The following is a 21,928-nucleotide window of genomic DNA, read 5'->3' as shown; positions in this document are numbered from 1 at the left end:
GACAGCAGACGGAATGTACAGATGTCCAGTGGGACACTGGAGGGGAGCGGGCTCTGCACGTAACACCTGCTCTCAATGTCCGCGTCCAGCTCCCACACTACCGGCACCACCAGGCAGGATGCCGGGAGTTGGATCCATGGGCCGCTCCTCTGCGTCATACAGTCGTGACAGTGAGTCTGCTTTCACGTTTTGGGAACCTGGTCTGTAGGAAAGGGAAAAAACGGAACAGGTGAAAAACATGGCCCACCTTGCCTGGCAAGGGTTCAGTCCTTGCTGCCCGGATGTACTTCAGATTGCGGTGATCAGTCCAGATGAGAAAAGGGTGTTTAGACCCTCAAGCCAATGTCTCCACGACTTCAGAGCCTTGACGACAGCCAACAGCTCCCGGTCCCCCACGTAATGTTTTCGCTCCGCCGGGCTGAGCTTCTTCGAGAAGAAGGCACAGGGGCAGAGCTTTGGTGGCGTAACCGAACGCTGGGAGGGCACGGCTCCTATCCCAGTCTCGGACGCATCCACCCGCAAAGAGGGATCCGGATGGGCCAGCACGGGAGCCGAGGTAACAGAGCCCTCAGGTGATCCTATCAATTAAAATGGCCAATTTGGGTGCAATCAATTCACTTAATTTCAGATAAAATTATATTTCAACAAAATAATGTTTCAGTTATGCTAATGTTATCTGGTCTAACTACACAAACAATTTCAGAACAATCTGAGATTGTGGGTGTTGAAATCCTTTTTCTTGTGCTTTTTGAGGTGGAATGATTCACATGAGAGATAAGCCAGCCGTGTGCTGGGGCTGAGAATGCTACTTAAAAGGAACTGGGTCTCTGTGATCACTAGTGCACTCTACCCCCTACTCCTTAACCCCTAACCCTCATCTTTTTCTCTTGTCTCCCTCTCTCATTTTCTCTTTCCCTTTCTCTGTCTTCAGCTGCTGTCTTTCTTTCTCTGTCTGTGCATCCTGTCTCTTCATTTCTCTCGCTTTCTAAAAGAATGACAATATGGCAAAGGACAAAGTGGCTCTTTTAAATTATACTTTATTTCATACAAAAACAAAACAATAAACAAATAAATTACATATTTCTAAAATAATGATCTTGATGAATTTTTATTGAAGAACATTGTGATTGTTACAATTGTATTGGGCGTACATAAATGGAATGTCATGCAGTTGATCCTGACGTTGTGTAGTACGGGAATCAAAACAACAACACTGAGGATTATTGTGATACCACTCTCGATGTTGAAGGGCTAAGTTAAATGCATATAGGCTGTTCTGTAGCTCATGGTTTGGTTTTCAGTTGGAGGTCATGCTGCTTTCGAGTAGAAAAAACGATTTTTGAGCTAAATTGCTAAATGTTTCGTTTTCCAAAAAATGATGACCCACCAAATAAATCTCACACCTGAACGGTAAGGATATCATTGTACACAAAAAGGTAGCCAGTCCCACTGCCCTGGTACCTGAATTGCTTGTTACTGTATGTGCATTATGCTTTGCTTTCAACCCACAACACCACCATTTTTATACAAATGCTTGTGAGTATTCTGAATGAAAAACAGCCGGGGCAGTTCGATTCTGAAGCCTTGTTGAAACAACAACATTGGAGGCTATGATTCGAGGTCAACCATTTGCATTCCCTGGAGGACATTTAGAGTATTCTCCCCAATTTTAACAAAGCATAAGAATTAGCATATGTATATTAAAAGATGGTAGCAGAATAAAGATTGGTATCACTGGGAGCCAAGCATTATCATAATAAGGGAGTCTTCATTTGCACACAGGCCCAGGCTGAGGTGCTGACGGGCTGAGGCTACCGGATCCCCCCACCATCCCTGTCCCCACAGTCACACCCATCAGGACTGCCAAAGACCCTATTGTCCAGGCCCAGCCTCAGCCTCAGCCTGTACCTCTACAAACACACTGGGCCTGGTTAAAGGGGAAACAAAAGAGGACGATTCAAAATCAATCACACTGGGCTTTTCACATTCAGACCTTCAGGTCCAGTCCTTTTCTTTTCATACAGCATTGACAGTGGAAGCTGGGCTGCTCCTCCTGTCCCCCACAGTGTCCTGTGTTTAATTGTATTCTTCTCTTTCAGGGCCCAGACCCCCAAACCATACTGTTCTTATAGTTAGTTTATGTTTGCAACAATTGAAAGCATAAGGGATTGGGGGTTCTGAGGGCTTTGGCGATTGGCCTGGATGCAATACAAAGGCCAGAGCAGCGTACAAACAGAGGACTGAAGGGATTTTGATGAAATGGAAGGTGAATTGCGAGGACATTTTGGCCGTTAAAACGCTTGAATACATTATTTCTTTCTTCACCTCAGTTGAACACCTTCATTTTTGTATCATTTAGAATAATTTATAAAAGGTAATTGTATTTTTTATGATATGTACATAAAACATTTTTAGATTTTAATATATTCACAGGAAGAAAAAAAATCAGGCACTTTGCTGCCTCTACAGCAACTTTTTAACACAAGAGATCCTGAGATTTAAGACAATTTTAAATAGCAAAATGTAAAATAATCTTATATATAGAGAGATTTATATTTAACAATCAGCTTCTCTGTTTTTTTCCCATATCAAAATAAATATTTTATGTTAAAACTTCTTTTTCTGTTTTAAAAGCTCAGTTTGGATACTGTTCGGATGCTAGCTCAGATGAGTTTGAGTACAAGATGACCATTGTCCATCCTCTCTGTAGAGACCCAAACAAAAGAGAGTCCTTTTACTGTAAAAACCCAAACCTGATAAGAGGCAGCCATTTTAGATGACTAGGGTTCTGTAGTGCCAAAGTTTGAGATACTGTTGTTGGGCACAGTGCCAGAGCAGACAGTCCAAGTACCACTTTTCATGCAACATGATCGTTTCCCAAAGTAAACTTCTCCATGTAATGCCCTTTGAGACAGAGGACTCGCATTGGAGCCGCTGTCTACCGCAGTGCCGGTTTCAGGTCAATCCGAGAATTCACGTCGTGGTAACCCAACAGACAGGGGTTGGTGGACAGGGCATCGTGGGTAAAGACAGAGTCATTGTCCGAGGAGCAAGAGCTGGAAGTGTCCTCGCACGATGGGGAGTACTGTTCGAAAGGTGTTGACAGGTCCAGGTACTAAGAAGAGGAAGCAGGAGAGAAACTGTTCAGTTTGGTAATGCTTTGCATTTGTGCAATTTATTACATTGTATTTTTAAGCTTGACGTTTGTGTTGTGTGATGCAGAGTAAGGTTGACATTTTATCTGAGACTGTGTGCTGTGTACAAACTACAGGGTGTCTTAAAGTAATAAGCTAAACTATAGCTGGAACAGTATTTTGGAACAGGACATCTGGCGAGCAGATTGTGTGTGTGTGTGTGTGTGTGTGTGTGTGTGTGTGTGTGTGTGTGTGTGTGTGTGTGTGTGTGTGTGTGTGTGTGTGTGTGTGTGTGTGTGTGTGTGTGTGTGTGTGTGTGTGTGTGTGTGTGTGTGTGTGTGTGTGTGTGTGTGTGTGTGTGTGTGTGTGTGTGTGTGTAGGGGTCCCAGACACCCACCTCGTCAGAGATAGACAGCAGCACTCTGTCCAGCTCCTCCACCAGCTGTTTGAAGGTGGGTCGTTGTGTGGGCACGGCATGCCAGCACTCCCTCATCTTCATGTAGCTGTACACATAGACAGAGAGGGCTAGTTAGTACCAGGGTAATTACACACATCCACAGCATTTTCACATTTACTAACATGCAAATGTAGCACAGGAGAGGGCCAAAACAAAAGCTTCTGAAACACACTGTAATAAATGTCAATGTTCAACTTAAAAGTTGCGAGCTTAGGTGAGAAGGGTGTGGCGTTGCTTGTGGTGTTTGATCAGTTTAGGTGTGTACTTGCGTGTGTCTACTCACAGCTCGTGTGTGCAGTTGGAGGGTTTGTCCATGCGGTGGCCTTCTTTCAGCAGCTTGAAGAGCTCCTCCACAGGGATACCGGGGTAGGGCGAGCCCCCCAAGGTAAAGATCTCCCACATCAGCACCCCAAACGACCACACGTCACTCTGGTGTGTGTAGACTCGGTCGAACAAGGCCTCTGGTGCCATCCACTTCACTGGCAGACGTCCCTGCAAAACAGAACAACAACGTTAGTGAGCGATGGACAGTCAGTGAGTCAGTCGGTTGCCACGATGCCAGAGCCCTTCATCCAGTCGTCTATACATCATTCCCCGACTCCCCCGTTCCTCCTCTCTTTCGCCCACTCCCCTCTTCCCTTCCTCGTCAGCTTTTTCAAATGATCTCCCATTAAGCTGGCTGCCAATCAGTGGGCACACATCAAACATCTGTCTGTAGCCCTTTTCTGCTGTCAATGACCAAAAGCACCCTCTTTGGCCTCATGGGTGGAATATTATTAATATTTTTCAAACCCCAGAAGGAAATCGGGTGTTTCTTTGTCAACCGTTTTGTTATATTTCAGCCTTCTGTGATGTATGTAAAGAGTAATATATTGGGATGCTAACTCAAAATGGAATACATTTCAACTCTATATCTGACATGGTACAGGTGTCTTCTTTTTTTGAGCCCATAACCATGTGTGTGAGGTGTATACTTTTGCTTCAAAGCAGATTTGTTTAAGACTGTCGAGAATCACTCTGTGTGATGCTGATTTAGCCCACTGCAGTAAAAGGTAAAGAGCATTAAAGCTGAAACAGGCACAAGCCGACTGGGGGACACTAGACAGAGAGCAGACAGTCTGCTGTGTCTCCATGTACCAACAGGGGCTGTTCTGAAAGCTGGCCAACAAGATGACACACAACAGCACAGCCCTGGAACGGGCACTTGTCTCGATTTAGGAGAGGAACAAGGTGCCACAGAGCCAGTCAGGGGTATAGCAGGATGGGATAACTCACGTTGGTGGTTTTTTTGTAGTAGTCAATCTGGTGTACTCCTCTAGCAAGGCCAAAGTCTGCGATTTTCATGACGTTGTCTTCCGTGACGAGGACGTTTCTGGCAGCAAGGTCTCTGTGGATGCACTGTAGAGACAGAGAGAGGAGAAACCAGGGTTAAGTCAGGGAACATAAAGATATACGCAGTTTTGAGTTTTATGTTAAATGTTTATGAAATGTTACTCTACAATTTAGAATATTGTAATTACATGACCAGGTCTACATTGTGGTTTTCTGTTTTTGCAGTCATGTAAAACCAGATAGTATTGACATAGAAATGATTCGCTGTGAGTTTCTAAAATGAAAAGACCTGGTCTTAAGTCAACACGCAGCGTCCAATTTTTACCAAACGCACCAAATTAAATCAACTTTATATAGATCTCGAGGTTTTGTTGAAAAACAACCACTGTTTGCTGGACTTGAATGGATGTCATTAAGTTTATTTTGGTTTTAATTTCAAATAGACGTGGTATTTGGGGATCCGTGGAAATGAGAAAGCCCTGGTTTTCCGGGGGCTCCATAATGGTGGGGTGGTTTCAGACTACTGCATTCTTAGCAAGCCACAGAGACAGAAACCCGATGCCGGGGCACAGACGCAGCTCTGCGCCTGTTTGCTAACAGATTTATGGCTGTGCTAAAAAAGACAAAGCCCACTGCGGCAGGCAGGCAGGACAGAGGGATGGGGGGCTGGAGGGGTAAACAGGGCTCAACCACCACTCCACTGTGGAATTCCAGGATGGTGTGTCATACAAAGGGATGTGTTGATAAGAGAGACCAGGCTAGTGAATGAGGAATGGTGTGTTGGGGGGTGGGAAGGAAGGAAGGAAGGAAGGAAGGAAGGAAGGAAGGAAGGAAGGAAGGAAGGAAGGAAGGAAGGAAGGAAGGAAGGAAGGAAGGAAGGAAGGAAGGAAGGAAGGAAGGAAGGGAGTTATCACCTGCTCTTGCTTGTTGTCTAAACCCCTTCAGGCCAAAGTCATTCTATAGAAGGCCACATACAAATTGTAAACCTAATAATCCATATTGAGATGGACATATAAGCTAACCAAACCCCTTTAAGACATAGCACTCACCCTTTTGGAGGCCAGGTACTCCATACCACGTGCCACCTGGTAGGCACAGGACAGCAGGTCTTTGAAGGTGAGCTGCTCCTCGGGCACTTTGGTCACATCAAAGGTGTAGTCCATGCCAGGTGGCCGGCGGGCCCGCAGGTACTCCCTGAGGCTGCCTTTAGACGCATACTCCACCAGCACGTACAGAGGACCTGATAGGGGAGGGGAGAATGTTAGTGATCAACTCCATCCTCACTATGGACACCTGGAGGCATGGGACCACCATTAATGACAATGTCACTGAGCAGGGCTAGAGTCGAAGTGATAGTGATATAGTAGCTTTTGACCTTTCGTTGTGAACTTGTGTCTTGAACTCACCATCTTCTGTGCACACCCCCAGTAGGTTAATGATGTTCTTGTGCTTGTCCATCACCTTCATCAGCTCCATCTCAGATATGAGGTCTGACAGGTCTTTGTCTGTGGCATCATCTGGGGAATGAGACGGACACACATTTGAAGTCTTAGGAACATATACTATGTATACAAAATGATGAGGACACCCCTTCAAATGAGTGGATTTGGTCAACAGCCACACCTGTTGCTGACAGGTGTATAAATCGAGCTCAGAGGCATGCAATCTCCATAGACAAACATTGTCAATAGAATGACCTTACTGAAGAGCTCAGTGACTTTCAACATGGCACCGTCATAGGATGCCACCTTTCCAACTAGTTAGTTTGTCAAATGCCTGCCCTGCTAGAGCTGTCCGGTCAACTTTAAGTGCTGTTATTGTGAAGTTGAAATGTCTAGGAGCAAAAATTGCTCAGCTGCAAAGTGGTAAGCCACACAAGCTCACAGAACAAGACCACCAAAGTGCTCATTACCAAGTTCCAAACAGCCTCTGGAAACAATGTCAGCACAAGATTCATGAAATGGGTTTCCATGGCCGAGCAGCCACACACAAGCCTAAGATCACCATGCGCAATGCCAAGCATTGGCCGGAGTGGTGTAAAGGTTGTCGCCATTGGACGCAGTGGAAATGCGTTCTCTGGAGTGATGAATCACGCTTCACCATCTGGCAGTCCGATGGACGAATCTGGGTTTTGCGGATGCCAGGAGAACACTACCTTCCCCAATGCATAGTGCTAACTGTAAAGTTTGGTGGAGGAGGAATAATGGTCTGGGACTGTTTTTCATGGTTTGGGCTCAGCCACTTAGTTCCAGTGAAGGTAAATCTTAACGCTACAGCATACAATGACATTCTAGACGATTATGTACTTCCAACTTTGAGGCAACAGTTTGGGGAAGGCCCTTTCCTGTTTCAGCATGACAATGCACCCGTGCACAAAGCGAGGTCCATACAAAAATGGTTTGTCGAGATTGGTGTGGAATAACTTGACTGGCCTGCACAGAGCACTGACCTCAACCTCATCATTCACCTTTGGGGTGAATTGGAACGCTAACTGAGACCTCTCTAATGCTTGTGGCTTGAATGGAAGCAAGTCCCCGCAGCAATGTTCCAACATCTAGTGGAAAGCCTTCCCAGAAGAGTGGAGGCTGTTATAGCAGCAAAGGGGGACCAACTCCATATTAATGCCCATCGTTTTAGAATCATATGTTCGACGAGCAGACTTTTGGTCATGTTGTGGATCTGGAAATAGAGTCAACAATAAATACTAGTCATTGTCCAGTCTTTCCTAAGAAGATGGTTCCTAGTTCGTACCTTTCAGCATTTTGACAGCCACAGTGGAGATGTTCTCCTGATGGTCCTTGTTGAGCCCATAGGCCTCAGCTCTGACCACTTGGCCGAAACAACCCTCACCCAGTGGCTTCCCTAACGTCAGACTGGAGAAGGAAAGGACAATGATGGTCAGTACAGGGAAGATACATGGAACTCAACAGAAACCAAAACACATATTCAAGATGGAGGAACTCAATGACTGACTCAATAACCAGTAAGTACCTAAACCAAGACCCCTAACAAACCAGAAAGTCAAACAGGACTTACTTCTCCCTGGGAAACTCCCAGTCGGGGTCGTAGGGCAGTTCAAACTCCATGACTCCAGCTAGCATAGGGGAGCAGCTGGAAGACAGGCGGGCCACTCTCATCAGAGACGCACTGGACTTTCCTGACGAGTTAGACTCCACAGAGTACTGTCTGCGGAGGGGGAACTTGGAGAGTTTCTGGACAGGGAGGACATCGAAGGGTTCTCTGCTGGGGTTTACCTGCATGCGACACAGCACCACGATAACGATGGCCATAACCAGAGCCAGGAAGCCAGACGCGTAGATGATGATGTCAGTGTACTTGGTCTCCATTAGGTCCACTTCGTCAGCCACGTCCTCCTCTATGAGTTGAAGACGATGAAAAGGAAATAAAATGATGGGTTTGAGACTGACTCAAGTGACCATTTCTTCTGAACTCGATACAAAAAGACTAGGGCTGTCAAACAATGTATTTTTTTTTAGTTAATTGCAGTATTGGCTGTGATTAATCACGATTAATCGTGAATTCAGAATTGTCTCTAATTGAGCTGTAATTTAAGATATTTATTCAAAAAGCATTACAAGATTATTGACATCTTGATTTTGTCCAAAGTAACGGGTAGCAAAATCTGGTCAATAAAGCACACTTTTTAAAATCTCAACGTCAACTTGTTTTGACATCAAATTGTTGTTTTTAGCTGTATATATTATGTATTTACTATGTTTTCAGTGTATTTTGAACGCTTTCCGACAATGCAATTAATCACAATAAAAACAAATTGTGCGCCAAAATTACAAAAAGTTCACTTGAGTTAACGGATTAACTCTGACAGCCCTAAAAATACCTTTGGTAAGTTGACTATACTTGGCCCAAAGCACAAGTGACAATTTATTCTGAATTCTTCTAAACTCCTTACTTTGACCATATGTTGCCATACTGTAGTTTGAAGGATAAATATACCCAAGAGGACGGTGAGCCAGGCAGACTGGTGGGAGAAGCCAATGGAGTTTCCAGCCAGACAGGTGTACTCTCCAGCATCCTCCATGGTCACCTTAGTCAGGTAGAGAACTTCCACCTCCGACATGTTGAGGCTGCCTGTCTTCAGTATCTGAACGTAGGGAGTCCCATCGGGGCCGTAGCGGCTGCCGTTTCTCTCAATGTGTTTCAGCCACTGGATGTGGGGCTGGGCATCGCTGTAGACCTTACAGAAGAACTGGACATCAGTGCCCACCACTGCTGTAGTGTTGGCTGGCAGACCAGCCTGCAGGATAGGCCTGTGTGGGGAGCGCTCTGAAAACAGACAGGGGGGGGGGGGGATAGAGAGAGTGTTAGACTCCAGAGGGCCATGAGGATTCCCCTTGCCCGAGGGAAGAGTTCGAAGTTCAGCCGTGGGGGACAGCGAGAGGAAGATTCCTCTGTTCAACGGAGCACATCGCTGTCTCTAAGCTACAAGAAGTACTCTGGAATGCCTGGAATAACCTAACCATTGAAGTAAATACTCATCTAAAATAACAGTATAATTTAGATTCAGATGAAACAAGGTTATCTCTAGATCGGTCTTATTTGTTTCCTAAATGCTGTGTTTCGCAGGCATGGAGAGAAAGGCCAGTGGTAACGACCCGTTAATTTGACTGACCGCAGCACAGCAGTGCCAAAGGGGAAGGGACAGATAAGCAGACATTGTTTCTCACAACCAACACCAGCCAGACGCAGTCAGTCTCACTAATTGGTTTCATTAGCAACTTTATTTTCTAGCCAGGCCAGCTTGGAAGTCGCTGCGTGGCTTCCCTCTCTCCGTTCTGTGTGTGCAAGCTCTTTTCCCCCTTGCATGCAGTTGACCCCACACTGGACTGCCGAGCCGCAGAAACTGGCCAGTCACAGGTCAGGGGGAAAATTGGTTGGGGAGCCTGGCCGTCCTCTCTCTCTCTCCTCTCTCCACCGGCTGTCCTCCCTCTGTCTGAGGTGAGCTGTGGAGCCTCTGTGTTTCTCTGTCTTGTGAGACGCCACTGAGGTAGAGTGGGGAGAGCAACGGGACGGGACGGTAATCAGGCCTGACATGCTAAGTATCATGGGCTGGCAGTGGCTCCGCGGGGAGACGGCCTGTGTCTACATGTCTAGAGTGGGGTGGTGGTGAGTGTAGGACAGGGGAAACAATACCTTACAGTACTGCACACACCCTGGAGCTTTGACTAGATGTACAGACTTTATAATGAGTTCATGCCAACTTTACTTCCAGTTATTATGGAGAGAGAGACGGAAAGGGCTGGTGTTACAAGTTTGATGGAATGTGGTTGAATTAGAGAATGGTGGAGGGAATGACTTTTTCTCATTACCCATACTATCCCTCCCAGCTTTGGGAGTTGAATGTCAGATGAGCAAACAGCAGACTGTATTGGGTAGGTAAAGTGAGGTTTTTGTTGCGAGGTGGATGAGTGAGTGTTCTTACCCAGCACGTCCAGAAGGTAGCTGTGTGTGATGGAGCCGTATTTGTTCTCCACCAGACAGGTGTAGTTCCCACGGTCTGAAGGCACCACACTCTCCATCACCAGGCTCCAGTGCTGGTGTCTCAACTATAAACGGACAAAACAGACACGTTAGAAATGGGTTGTCTGTACGTTGTGTGTTGGATCATTCCTACGGATACAAGTTATACTGGCTTGTGCTTTGGAAGTGCTTGTCTTTCTCTATGGTAACTTGTTTTTGATGGATCCAGTGTAAACAGATTCACAGTGTGTCACTTCCCTATTGAGACAAGGGTTGAGAACAAATTATGTGGCAGTTATATGCCAGTAAACAATATAGCAACCACTGTTTTTCTTCCCCTCTCTCCTCTTTCTCTCCCTTTCTTCCCCTCCATCCTCTTCCCCACCCATTTTCACCCTCCATCTCATCTCATACCCACCCTAACCACTCTCCTACTGTCTTCGCTCCCAGGTTGGTCACTGTCTCACCTTGATGCCTCCGATGCGGTGCTCTCCCCTGAACTCACGTCCATTCCTCAGCCAGCGGATGGAGGGCAGAGGGCTGCCCATGGCCGGGCAGCGGAACTTGACCGTGTTTCCTGCCGGCACTGCGTACAGCTTCTTCTCCATGCGCTGGGTGTGGGTCCAGTAGGGACCTCTTGTGAAGTAGACCTGATCATTCTCAATCTCAGCCGACGTGTCTTCTAGACCGTTGTCCTCATCATCATCACCTGAGCCCAGTAAGTCTGAGAAGCATCAAGATATGGAAAGAGTTAATAACTTGTTTTTATAACTGATCATTCAGGAGGCCATAGAGAACAAGACAATAGAGATGCATACATATAACCTAGAACTTCATTGGACATATCATCGTACCTCTAAGGCTGAGACTTCTTCTGTCTTCTAGATCTCACCTGCTACAGTGATGGTGAAGTTCCTCAGGGGCTCCTTGGTCCCGCGGAGGACACATACGTACACCCCAGAATCCTCGTACGTCACGTCCGTGATCTCCATAACGCCCCCGCGCATCTGGATGCGGGCGGTGTGCATCACCCGGGTCCCCTCCTTGTACCAGTACACGCCCCCCGGCCGATTGGTGTCACAGCGCAGCTTGAGGACATCACCCGGTTCCAGGAGCAGGTGCTCAGTGGTGTCCTCACTTAGGTCCTCCAGGACATCTGCAGGGATAACAAAGACACAAAAACAAACGTGTGAGTACTCGGGACACACACGCACACACCAAACGGTGGCCACATCTTGTTCTCAAGTGAGTGGCCATCCCTTCAACTATGAACTTTCAACTCTCGCCCCCATTATCCCCTGACCCGCCAGACACACACACAAAAAGAGGTTGTCATGGCAACTGGGAGGCCTCTCTCCACCTCTCTCTGCTCCTTGTTTTGTTTAGCATGGATCACTGTGGGAGTGAGAGCAAGCTAGCTACAAGAACAAAGAAAAGAGAAAAGATAAAAAGAATGTAGCTAATGAACATGTTGTAGCGTGACAGCGGGTTGGCCTTCAGAAACAAATCGATGGGGTGGCAATGGTTCAGTGGCGGTCTGAGAGGCAGGCTCGGAGAGAGAGCCCCATTCCAGCCCACCAAACAGCCTCTCAGTAACACAGATGGCCCCTGTCATCCTCACTCATACTCCTCTCTGTTCTCTTTACTCCCCTGGGATAGAGGCAGTTCAATGGCAAGTACCTGCTGGGACTTCAACGGGCGTACTCTGGTCCAGGTAACGGGAGAGCAGGGTCCCTACAGGGACAAGGTATGAGATTAATATACGTTGACTTCCAGCTAGTTACTGTTGTTAGTAATCAATTACTATCAAGACATAATTGACAAAAAAACGTCTGGAGCGCATTGGAAGCTATAGAGATACAAAATTAAATGTTCTATTCTAATTCCTAATTCTATGTGGGAAGCATCCAATAGCCTGATGAACAAAGTCTAGCAAGAAGTGTTTACCTGGTAGAACCTGTAGCCAGGCAGACTGCATGGACTGTAGCTGTAGTCCAGCGTGTGTAGTGGCCTCAGCCATACAGATGTACTCTCCAGCATCCTCCAGAGACACGTTGCTCAGAGACAGAATGTTCACATTGGAGATGTTGCTCTGTAGGGCCTCCAGAGTTCTGAGATGTGGCTGGCCCTCGGCTCCCAGGCGCTCTTTGTCTCGTTTTAGCCACTGGACCTTGGTGATGGCTGGCCGGTGGACCTTACACAGCAGCTTCACCTGTCCCCCCACAACCGCCGTAGCGTTCTCAGGGTAACCAGGCAAGATGAGTGGCCGAGACACCGTCAAATCTGTACCGAGAGAAGAAGAGAGGAGAAAGGGATTGTAAAAAAAAAGAAAGTAGAAAATGTAAACGCCAGCCTCAGTTTACATCTAAACACGTCGGTAAAAGTATGTGTTTCTCGCATTTCTCAGTGTGCCTGTGTTTGAATGTAGACTGGTTGGTTGGTGGGTGATAAGAGTGCACTGATAAACTGGGGGCTAACGTGTCATAATAAGGGCTCCACTGGTCTCAGCCATATGCAGGGTGCCCGCCCAGTCACACCAATTTTCTGTCTGATTACTTCCTGTAGCCACCTCAGTAAGTAAAAGGCAATCTGTTCCCCCTGCTTGATGAGCTGCTCACTCTAACTGCTTCATGTGAGGCAGGCGGAGTAGGAATACACAGGTGAGAGCTAGGGTGAAATCAAACTCAAATTAGCTAAACATTTTATTACAGCTGTATTACACTGCAATAAGTACCTTATATGCACCCTGTCCAATGAAAAGCTCCCATTCATTTGACTATGTGATTGACCCATCTAGCCAATAGCTTACCATCCCATCCCACATTGTGACTTTACTTTGCAGTGCAGTGCAAAAAGCTGTGGCAACTTTAAAAGTGCTGCTTTCTGTTAAGCTTGGAAAGGCAACATTCCTCACCAAGCAAACAGAACCATGCTAATGAACTTGTGAGGACTCTGAGCTGCCCGTGGCCTTCATTTGAACTCACAGCTGAGTGTGAATATTCACCCCGTGTGAAAGGGGTAAACACAACAAAAAGCAAAACACAAAACATTTCACTGGTGTGACTCGCCCGGCAGGGGAGCGTTTGACCATCAGATGCACTCTTCTCTTTCATGACTAGAGTTCCTTTAGGGGTGAATTCATGGTACGCTACGGTTGGTTTCTGTTCTGGGGTGACACATTTTGCAATGTAAGTCTTCTACATCAGTATCCATTCACCACAAAGGATATGCTAAGAACAAACTGCCATAACGCAATATTGTCAATAATATAGTGACTGTGTAGAAGAGTGAGCGATACTATTGTAGTCACATGGCTTACAACACATTAGGATAGCCCAGTGGTTAAAGAGCCAATGCAGCCATTTAAAAAACAATCTCAATATCAAATCATTTCTGGGTAACAGTTAAGTACCTTACTGTGATTGTTTTCAATTAAAATGGTCAAAAAGAAACAAAAATTGCTTCTTAGCAAATAGCAATTTCTCAAGCAAGACTTTTTCTTGGAGTGTCTGGGAGTGGTTTAAAGAAAACTTAAACCTAGCTGTTATTGGCAGAGAGGACTGGAACTCTCTTTCTTATTGGTCTATTAGCTAATTTACCGCATGTTGATGTCACCAGACAGGCCAAAACTTCAACCCACCAAAACAGGCTGAAATTGCAAGCAATCTTTTCAAACAGCTCTTACACTAAAAGGCCATTATTATCATTTTCACAATTTTACAGTATTATTCCTACCACATAGTGGAAATATATATAAAACATTGACTACTTAAAATGCAAAGCATCCTCGATGCCAATTCATTTGATCTACTGTATGTCATATCTGGAGGGGATGAATTCCTCACTAAATCACTGTCAGCTTGAGTGTGAGCAGTGCTGTTCTGCGTTAGCACACTGACGCCTGTGCTCCAGACCTATGTGTGTGGCATACATTTCACTCCTCTGAGAAAAAAAAATCACCAACTTCATCCTGCAGCCAGAGTTCATAATGGCTACCTCTGTTCTCTCACTCTCTCTTTTTTATTTTCCTGGTTGGTAACTGGAACGTTCCTGGGTGGTGTTGCCATGCTGAATTATTACCAATGAGTCTAATGTCTTCTGGCAGGGACTTAGTGCTGCATTGTGGGCCCCGAGGCGGGGACCTGGGACCTTCACCACTTCTCCACTGCGGGAGTCAGCTTGTCCACAGAGTCATGGGTAGACCCTCTTAAGAAACAGGCACATTGAAAAACTACCTGGGTTCACCTTACTAATGATGCTGATTTTCAACTGTAACACCAGTGTTACACTAGTGAGTACACCCCTAGGTAAATTGTGTTTCCATAGCTAGGGATGATAGTGAGGACTTGTGAAGAGCAGAATCAACAACCTTTGCATAATCAAAAAAGTTGCTTTGTGAGAAAGTGTTCAAGTTCACAGTTAGCCATTGTTATGTAAATTAAGGCTGAAAAGTACCTGTGGTCTGGCTTTGGCCCCAAGTGAGAGCAGGTCCTTTGATCAGTTGGGGTAAATCCTGTATAAATCATTGGAATTTATGGTGGTGTTGCACTTCTAAACAGCCAGGATGTGTACTCAGAGTATGCGTGGACCAACTGGCAAGTGTCTTCACTGACATTTTCAATCTCTCCCTGACCAAGTCTTTAATACCTACATGTTTCAAGCTGATCACCCTAATCCCTGTGCCCAAGAACGCTAGAGTAACCAACCTAAATGACTACCACCCATAGCACTCACGTCTGTAGCCATGAAGTGCTTTGAAAGGCTGGTCATGGCTCACATCAACACCATCATTCTGGAAACCTTAGACCCACTCCAATTCGAATACCGCCCCACTAGATCCACAGATGCTGCTCAGTGTTCAACACCATAGTGCCCACAAAGCTCATCACTAAGCTTAGGACCCTGGGACTAAACACCTCCCTCTGCAACTGGATCCTGGATTTCCTGACGGGACGCCCCCAGATGGTAAGTGTAGGCAACAACACGTCTGCCACGCTGATCCTCAACACGGGGGCCCCTCAGGGGTGGGTGCTTTGTCCCCTCCTGTACTCCCTGTTCACCCATGAATGCGTGGCCAAGCACGACTCCAACACCATCAATTAGTTTGCTGACGACACAACGGTGGTAGGCCTGATCTCCGACAATGATGAGACAGCCTATAGGGAGGAGGTCAGAGACCTGGCAATGTGGTTCCAGGACAACAGCCTCTCCGTCAACATGAGCAAGACAAAGGGCCTGATCGTAGACTACATGAAAAGGATGGCCGAACACACCCAATTCACATCGACAGGGCTGTAGTGGAGCGGGTCGAGAGCTTCAAGTTCCTTGGTGTCCATTTCACCAACAAACTATCATGGTCCAAACACACCAAGACAGTCATGAAGAGGGCACGGCAACGCCTATTACCCCTTAGGAGACTGAAAAGACTTGGCATGGGTCCCCAGATTCTCAAAACGTTCTACAGCTGCACTGTCTAGAGAATCCTGACCGGTTGCATCACCACCTGGTATGGAAACTGCTCGGCATCTGACCATAAGGAGCTACAGAGGGTAGTGCGTACGGCCCAGTACATTACTGGGGCCAAGCTTCCTGCCATCTAGGACCTCTATACTAAGCGGTGACAGAGGAAAGCTCAAAAAATTGTCAAAGACTCCAGTCACCCCAAGTCATAGACTGGTTTTCTCTGCTACCGCACGGCAAGCGGTACCGGAGCACCAAGTCTAGGTCTAAAAGGCTCCTTAACAGCTTCTACCCCCAAACCATAAGACTGCTGAACAATTCATCAAATGGCTAGCCAAAGTATTTGCTATGATCCCACCCACTCTTTTACACTGCTGCTACTCGCAGTTTATTATATATGCATGGTCACTTTACCTCTACCTACATGTACTAATTACCTCAATTACCGTGACTAACTTTTACACCCGCACATTGACTCGGTACAGGTATGCCCTGTATTTAGCCTTGTTATTGTTATTGTATTCTGTTACTTTCAAAAAAACTTATGTTTAAAAATGTATATTTTCTTAACTTTTACTTTCTTTAAACTGTATTGTTGATTAAGGACTTGTCAGTAAGCATTTCACAGACACCTGTTGTATTCTGTTGCATGTGACAAATACACATTGATTTGAATAATGTGTTCTAAAAACTTGGACTAAAGTGTTTGAAATTAGCCCTAGACTAGAGCAGGGCTTCCTCCTTCCCTGATAGTGATCAGTATAGGGTCTTAAAAGAAACCCCAGCTCCTGTAAACCTGGAGGGCTGCAATTTGCCAAGCCTGTAGCCAATCTGCACACATCATAACAATACTTAGAGATGAATGGGTGGCTGTGGCAGGTAATAAACAATGACAGGCGTGTATTTGTAAAACATCAATGGAAGCCCCCCCCTATCCTCTCCTCCCTCCCTTCCTCCTCCTCTCCTTCCTCCCCTCCACCCTCGGCTCTCTGAGCTGGCGACGGGCCAGACAGATTTACACTTCCGAGCCTCGGGGTCTCGGAGGGATCGAGTAGCACGGTTTACAGCACCAAAAGCACTGGGCGATTTTCTTTTCTCCTCACCCCGGAAAAATGATTACAACCTTCCTCCTTCCTGTCACCTTGAATTTGACTGGATCTTACCTTCCCTGTGGCTCGCTGTTCTGCCTATAGAGAGACCAGCCTGATGAATCAAAGGGTTACTGTACTCTACAGCTACGGGCATTTTTCTCCTTCCTCAATGAGATCTCTCAGTGAATTAAATGGAACCTTGAGGTTTTTTATTTATTTTTAAAGCTTTTGTTGGTGGTTTATTTTATTACTTGTCTAAGCAGAACTGAGCAACCTCACTTGGAATTTGAAGCTGTGTACTATAGAGATACACTTGAGAGATGTATTTTAAGAAACTGCAACGGATAAAGTTGAGAAACCTCCCTCAGGGAGAATTCAATCAGTTATCCATCAGCAAATAATTATCAAGAGGGTTTGGAATATTCATCAGTATAGGGGAAATTACAATCAAGAACATATACCTGCAAGAACAACAAATCCTAGGCAATATTGAGCAACCTACCTTCTGTTTTTCCGTCTTCTGACCCGATGGCTTTGGCCAGGAGTCCAACAGTCAGACAGTGTATGACGATGCAAGCCGTGTAGACATTCACCATCTTGCAGATGTGTGTGTGTGTGTGTGTGTGTGTGTGTGTGTGTGTGTGTGTGTGTGTGTGTGTGTGTGTGTGTGTGTGTGTGTGTGTGTGTGTGTGTGTGTGTGTGTGTGTGTGTGTGTGTGTGTGTGTGTGTGTGTGTGTGTGAAGAATGAAGGGGGCAACCCTGGTCTCACACACCGATTCCGGGCATTGGCAAACTCAACACACACCCCAAAAACTGGACCTGGAAAGACAATACAATAGAGAATTAGTCAGTCATTATGTAAAATTGTAGCATGTGATTCCAGTAAGTAGCACTGAAATTGTTTGTGGTATATAGCCTTGTGAATAGGTAGAGATAGAAAGAGACTCTTTTAGACTGGCGTTGTATTCTTATTAAACAGGTGTCCTGACCATTCAGTCATTAGCCTACAGCACATTGTCCACTGTCCCCTGCGTCATGAATAACTAGAAGCTGTGAATATGTGGCTTTTCTAGCCTGTTGTTTGCGAATGGAAGGTGCACAGCCTGTCTGGATAATGGGCTGTTACTATGAAAACACTTGAGACTTGCCAGGAAGCTATCAGGGAACAACAATAGCAAATTCACAGGCGCACTCAACACAACAGACAGGCCAAAACAGGTTCAAAAAAATAAGACTAGGCTTACGTGTGCCATTTTTCCCTGAGCCCACTAAATAATCTAGTGAGGACGTATTCAAATCATTTTAGAGCAGACTGCTCTTATGAGAACAACAAATCATTTGTTATTTGATGGAAAGGAGTTGTTTATTTTTATTATCGCATGACAGGGGACCATAGTTGGCAACAGGAACAAGACTGAGCTTCGTGATTTGTCCAGATGACGACAACTGAACCGAGTCGGGCCAACTGTGCACAGGCGCCAGTCCTGGAGTGTTCCATGCAGACCATGTGCGTGCAGCCATGGTCAGTGGCAGACTTACCATTAGGCAGGAGAACATCATCAAGGGGCCTCGTGAGTTGGGCATTATTTCAAAAAGGGGGAAAGGAGATATCTAGTCAGTTGTACAACTGAATGCCTTCAACTGAAATGTGTCTTCTGCATTTAACCCAACCTCTGAATCAGAGACGGGTGGGGGGTTGCCTTAATCAACATCCACAGTGCCCAGGGAACAGTGGGTTAACTGCCTTGCTCAGGGGCAGAATTACAGATTTTTACCATGTCAGCTCAGGGATTTGATCAAGCAACCTTTTGGTTTCTGGCCCAACACTCTATCTCATTTCCATACTGCTCGTGTTCTCTCTCCTCCTCAAAACCCATTGGATGACAAAGCCAGAGGTCCCTCTCCTCTGACCTTCTCCAATGGGTTTTGTGAAGGAGATTAGGAGAGAGGACGCCAGGAGTGGATTTGATGTTTACTGGCCAAAAGGAGTATGGCATGTCGTAAGACACAGGGGTGCTGTTTCGCTCGCTCGGATGCTTTCTCCAATGAGAGTTTCAGCCACTTGCGATCCACCACTACTCGTTGTGTTCATGGCACATTAAAAGGTAATAGATTTCTACAGTTAAATGTACATGTCTACTATAAAACCCATTGAAAAGCACACACATGTGGGGTGGGGGGGCCTCAGACTGATCCCTGCCTTCAAATCACTAAGTCCGCCACTGGCCGTGGTACACACCGTTTAATAGCTATCCCATGAACGAACTCTACTATTTATCCATTTAGCCTAACTGGAAAAAACACGAATATTATTTTTATATGTTGAGTTATTTACGACGTGTTTATCTTCAGCGAGGTAAATGGTAGGCGTATCTCGATGTGGCCCCATGTAGGCTAATCTTGGCGTGAAATAAACTAGTGAAAGTTGTCCAGTGTTTAGTCTGTGTTTTTGTCAAAAGCACCAAGTGAAAGAAGGATTTACACTATCCGTAAAAAAAATGTTGCGTTAATTTATTATCTTTAGACCGTTACGATGTTGTTGTCATAAATCAAACGATGTCTTCTGCTCAGTTACCTTCCAACAACCAGCTAGTTCTGTTAAATTTTAACTAGATGATCATCGTGAGAAATTCCCTATAACTTCAACCATTTTCCCATGGCGCGTTACAAGTATTGCCAGCCTATCTTTGTAAAGAGAAGCTTTTCCCATATATATATATATTGTACGGTTGGAAAAGCTTCTCACATAAGCTATTGGACGAAAAACTCAACAACATCACGTCATGTGTGCGCAAAGTCGATCAAATCGATATGACAGTGGAGACAATGTTAAAACTATGCTGCGCAGACACTGCCACATTCAGCAATCGCTCAATGTTCACAAGCTGAAACTGGTGGGGATGCATTATTGCAACCGAAGTAGGCTATATAATCATGCATTTCATTCAAACTCATGCATTAGGCTAACATAATCACATTGTCTGAATTAATGTTTGTCGAAAAACCATAACCAGCCGTGGAACTCTTTGCAGGAAGGGTTCTACATAGGCTTCAATGTGTGGAGTTGAAATAAATTTGGCAATAAAGCAATTGTTTAGTGGACTTGTCGACTGTAACCACTAAATAAAGTAACATAGGCCTACTAGCTCGCGGATTCAAGGAAATCATCTTACCTTTAATTTCGTTATTTTCTCGTAATGATCAATCCTTGATAAAGTTCGATTAGGCACCAGAATATCCTAGTTCCATTTGATCGAGGTCAATATTGGAATCCTCATTTGGATTTCTGTCCAATCCTTTTTTGTTGTTGTCTTTGGTGATTTTCTTCAGTGTGCGCCCGGGTGGAACCCTCGGAGATGCACTTATAAATCCATCAAAACAACCAAAACATGAAGGACAGCAGGTCGGTGGAGAGCAAGCTGGGAAGGAGCTAGAGCTGATCCTTCCGACTGGGGCACAGAGTCCACTTCACCCTGAGCAGATTGTGTTCTCACGTCAGAATGAGGCTCGCGCGCCCGTCTCCTTCTTTCCAGGGGCTCACGCGACAGAAAGTGCTAAATCCATAGGGAGAGACTTCGGCCAAACTTGCTGCTTAATTCTCTCTCCTCTTGAGATTAGACTGAACGAGATCTGTATTGGTTGTTGCAAATAGAAACAGACAGGTCTCCAATGTAGGAGGCGTAGAGTCCCTTATACCACTCTTCTCAATGTGGATAATTATTCGGCTACAGCCCGGCAACAATGGAACAGATGTTGGTCAATCTTTGCGCACCGTGGTTCGCTCTTCACTCGCGCAGAGTCTGTTCGTGAATGAGTTGGTCCCAACAGAACACAGTACATTTAATAACTAGCTAAATCTCATTTAGGCTAGCTAGCCACTCTGTTAATGTTGTGGGTATAGGCTACTGCTGCGTCTCGTTGCTAACCCGATCCGCTGCACTCTGAGCGCAAGTCACAACAATGGACTAAAACGAGCGAGAAGGGGGAGTAGGGGTAAGAGTCTGTAACCCCCACCCCCAAATAAAATCCCCTCAGGTTACCCCCTCGGTGACAAACATAAACCAAGATCTCTGTCGCCTCCACACCATTCACACATAAATCCAAGATCTGGATTGTTTCTCTATTAACAGGTCTTCTTGCTCTATTAATCTTGACACCTATCCCTTTCAGGCAGATTTAGAACTTGACTATTGATAGGAAAAATACATATAGGCTTTTAGACTTAGGTTTAAAAATAAATCATATTTTGATTAATAAGTCAATAACATAACCAGAATAAAAGTTAAATGTATATGCCTACAAATTATTTACCCATATTTGGCCAATGAATGCAAAGTTAATTCTCCTCATTAATAATTTCATAAAACGTCAAACTCATTATGCAAATTAAGTTGTTTTTGCGACATCGCTTTATGATGTTCCTTCATTTATTACATGTTAAATTGCTACGTAAACAAATAGGGTATAAAAGGATATGTGCAACGCATGTAATTATAAGGTACTTCCTTGGCCTATTCAATAAGTGAGAATTGCCCCCGTTCATTTGCATAATTGTATTAGAGAGCGAGGCAAAGTAATCTCTTTGGTTGCGGTTAGTCAGAACACAATACTTCTTAATTTATTTATTAATTAAACAAATCACACAATGTAAAACATGTGTAGTGTAGGATTTTATCAGCTAATAAAATGTATTTTAGTTCGTCATAATCTTTATGCCTACATATGGTTTAGAACGTCGTATTTTGTTATAAATATGACATTTAATTATGACATTTTTTCGCATTTTGCAGGTGCAGGAAGAAATTAGAATTTGAGAGACAGATGGAGAGGAGCTAGAGAGCGAGCGAGCGAGAGATAATGAATGCCAGTGCAAACTATCAGGAGAGACAGATCTAAGAGGTGCATTTAGTTTGAAATGAACGCCGTTCCTCTCATTCATCACAAGCTGCAGCGTA

General features: G+C 45.2%; 1 protein-coding gene across 1 annotated transcript; it reads right to left on the bottom strand.

The window, feature by feature from the left end:
• Positions 1–1,020: 1,020 nt before the first annotated feature.
• LOC123998967 (fibroblast growth factor receptor 4-like) lies at positions 1,021–20,919 on the bottom strand. Its single transcript, XM_046304256.1, has 16 exons — positions 20,147–20,919; positions 17,476–17,792; positions 12,370–12,705; positions 12,103–12,156; positions 11,315–11,578; positions 10,890–11,146; positions 10,385–10,508; positions 8,899–9,228; positions 7,960–8,299; positions 7,675–7,796; positions 6,330–6,440; positions 5,973–6,163; positions 4,867–4,989; positions 3,875–4,083; positions 3,532–3,637; positions 1,021–3,115 (listed from the first exon to the last, which is right to left on the bottom strand). Exons 2-16 carry the CDS (start codon positions 17,567–17,569, stop codon positions 2,939–2,941), a joined length of 2,838 nt encoding a protein of 945 aa, XP_046160212.1. The 5' UTR covers positions 17,570–17,792; positions 20,147–20,919; the 3' UTR covers positions 1,021–2,938.
• Between the last annotated feature and the right edge of the window lie 1,009 nt (positions 20,920–21,928).

This window comes from Oncorhynchus gorbuscha, linkage group LG16 (genome assembly GCF_021184085.1).
Source record: "Oncorhynchus gorbuscha isolate QuinsamMale2020 ecotype Even-year linkage group LG16, OgorEven_v1.0, whole genome shotgun sequence".
In the NCBI taxonomy this organism is placed as follows: Eukaryota; Metazoa; Chordata; class Actinopteri; order Salmoniformes; family Salmonidae; genus Oncorhynchus; species Oncorhynchus gorbuscha.
Note: the sequence above shows the minus strand (reverse complement) of the source record. Positions and strands in the feature narration are given on the sequence as shown.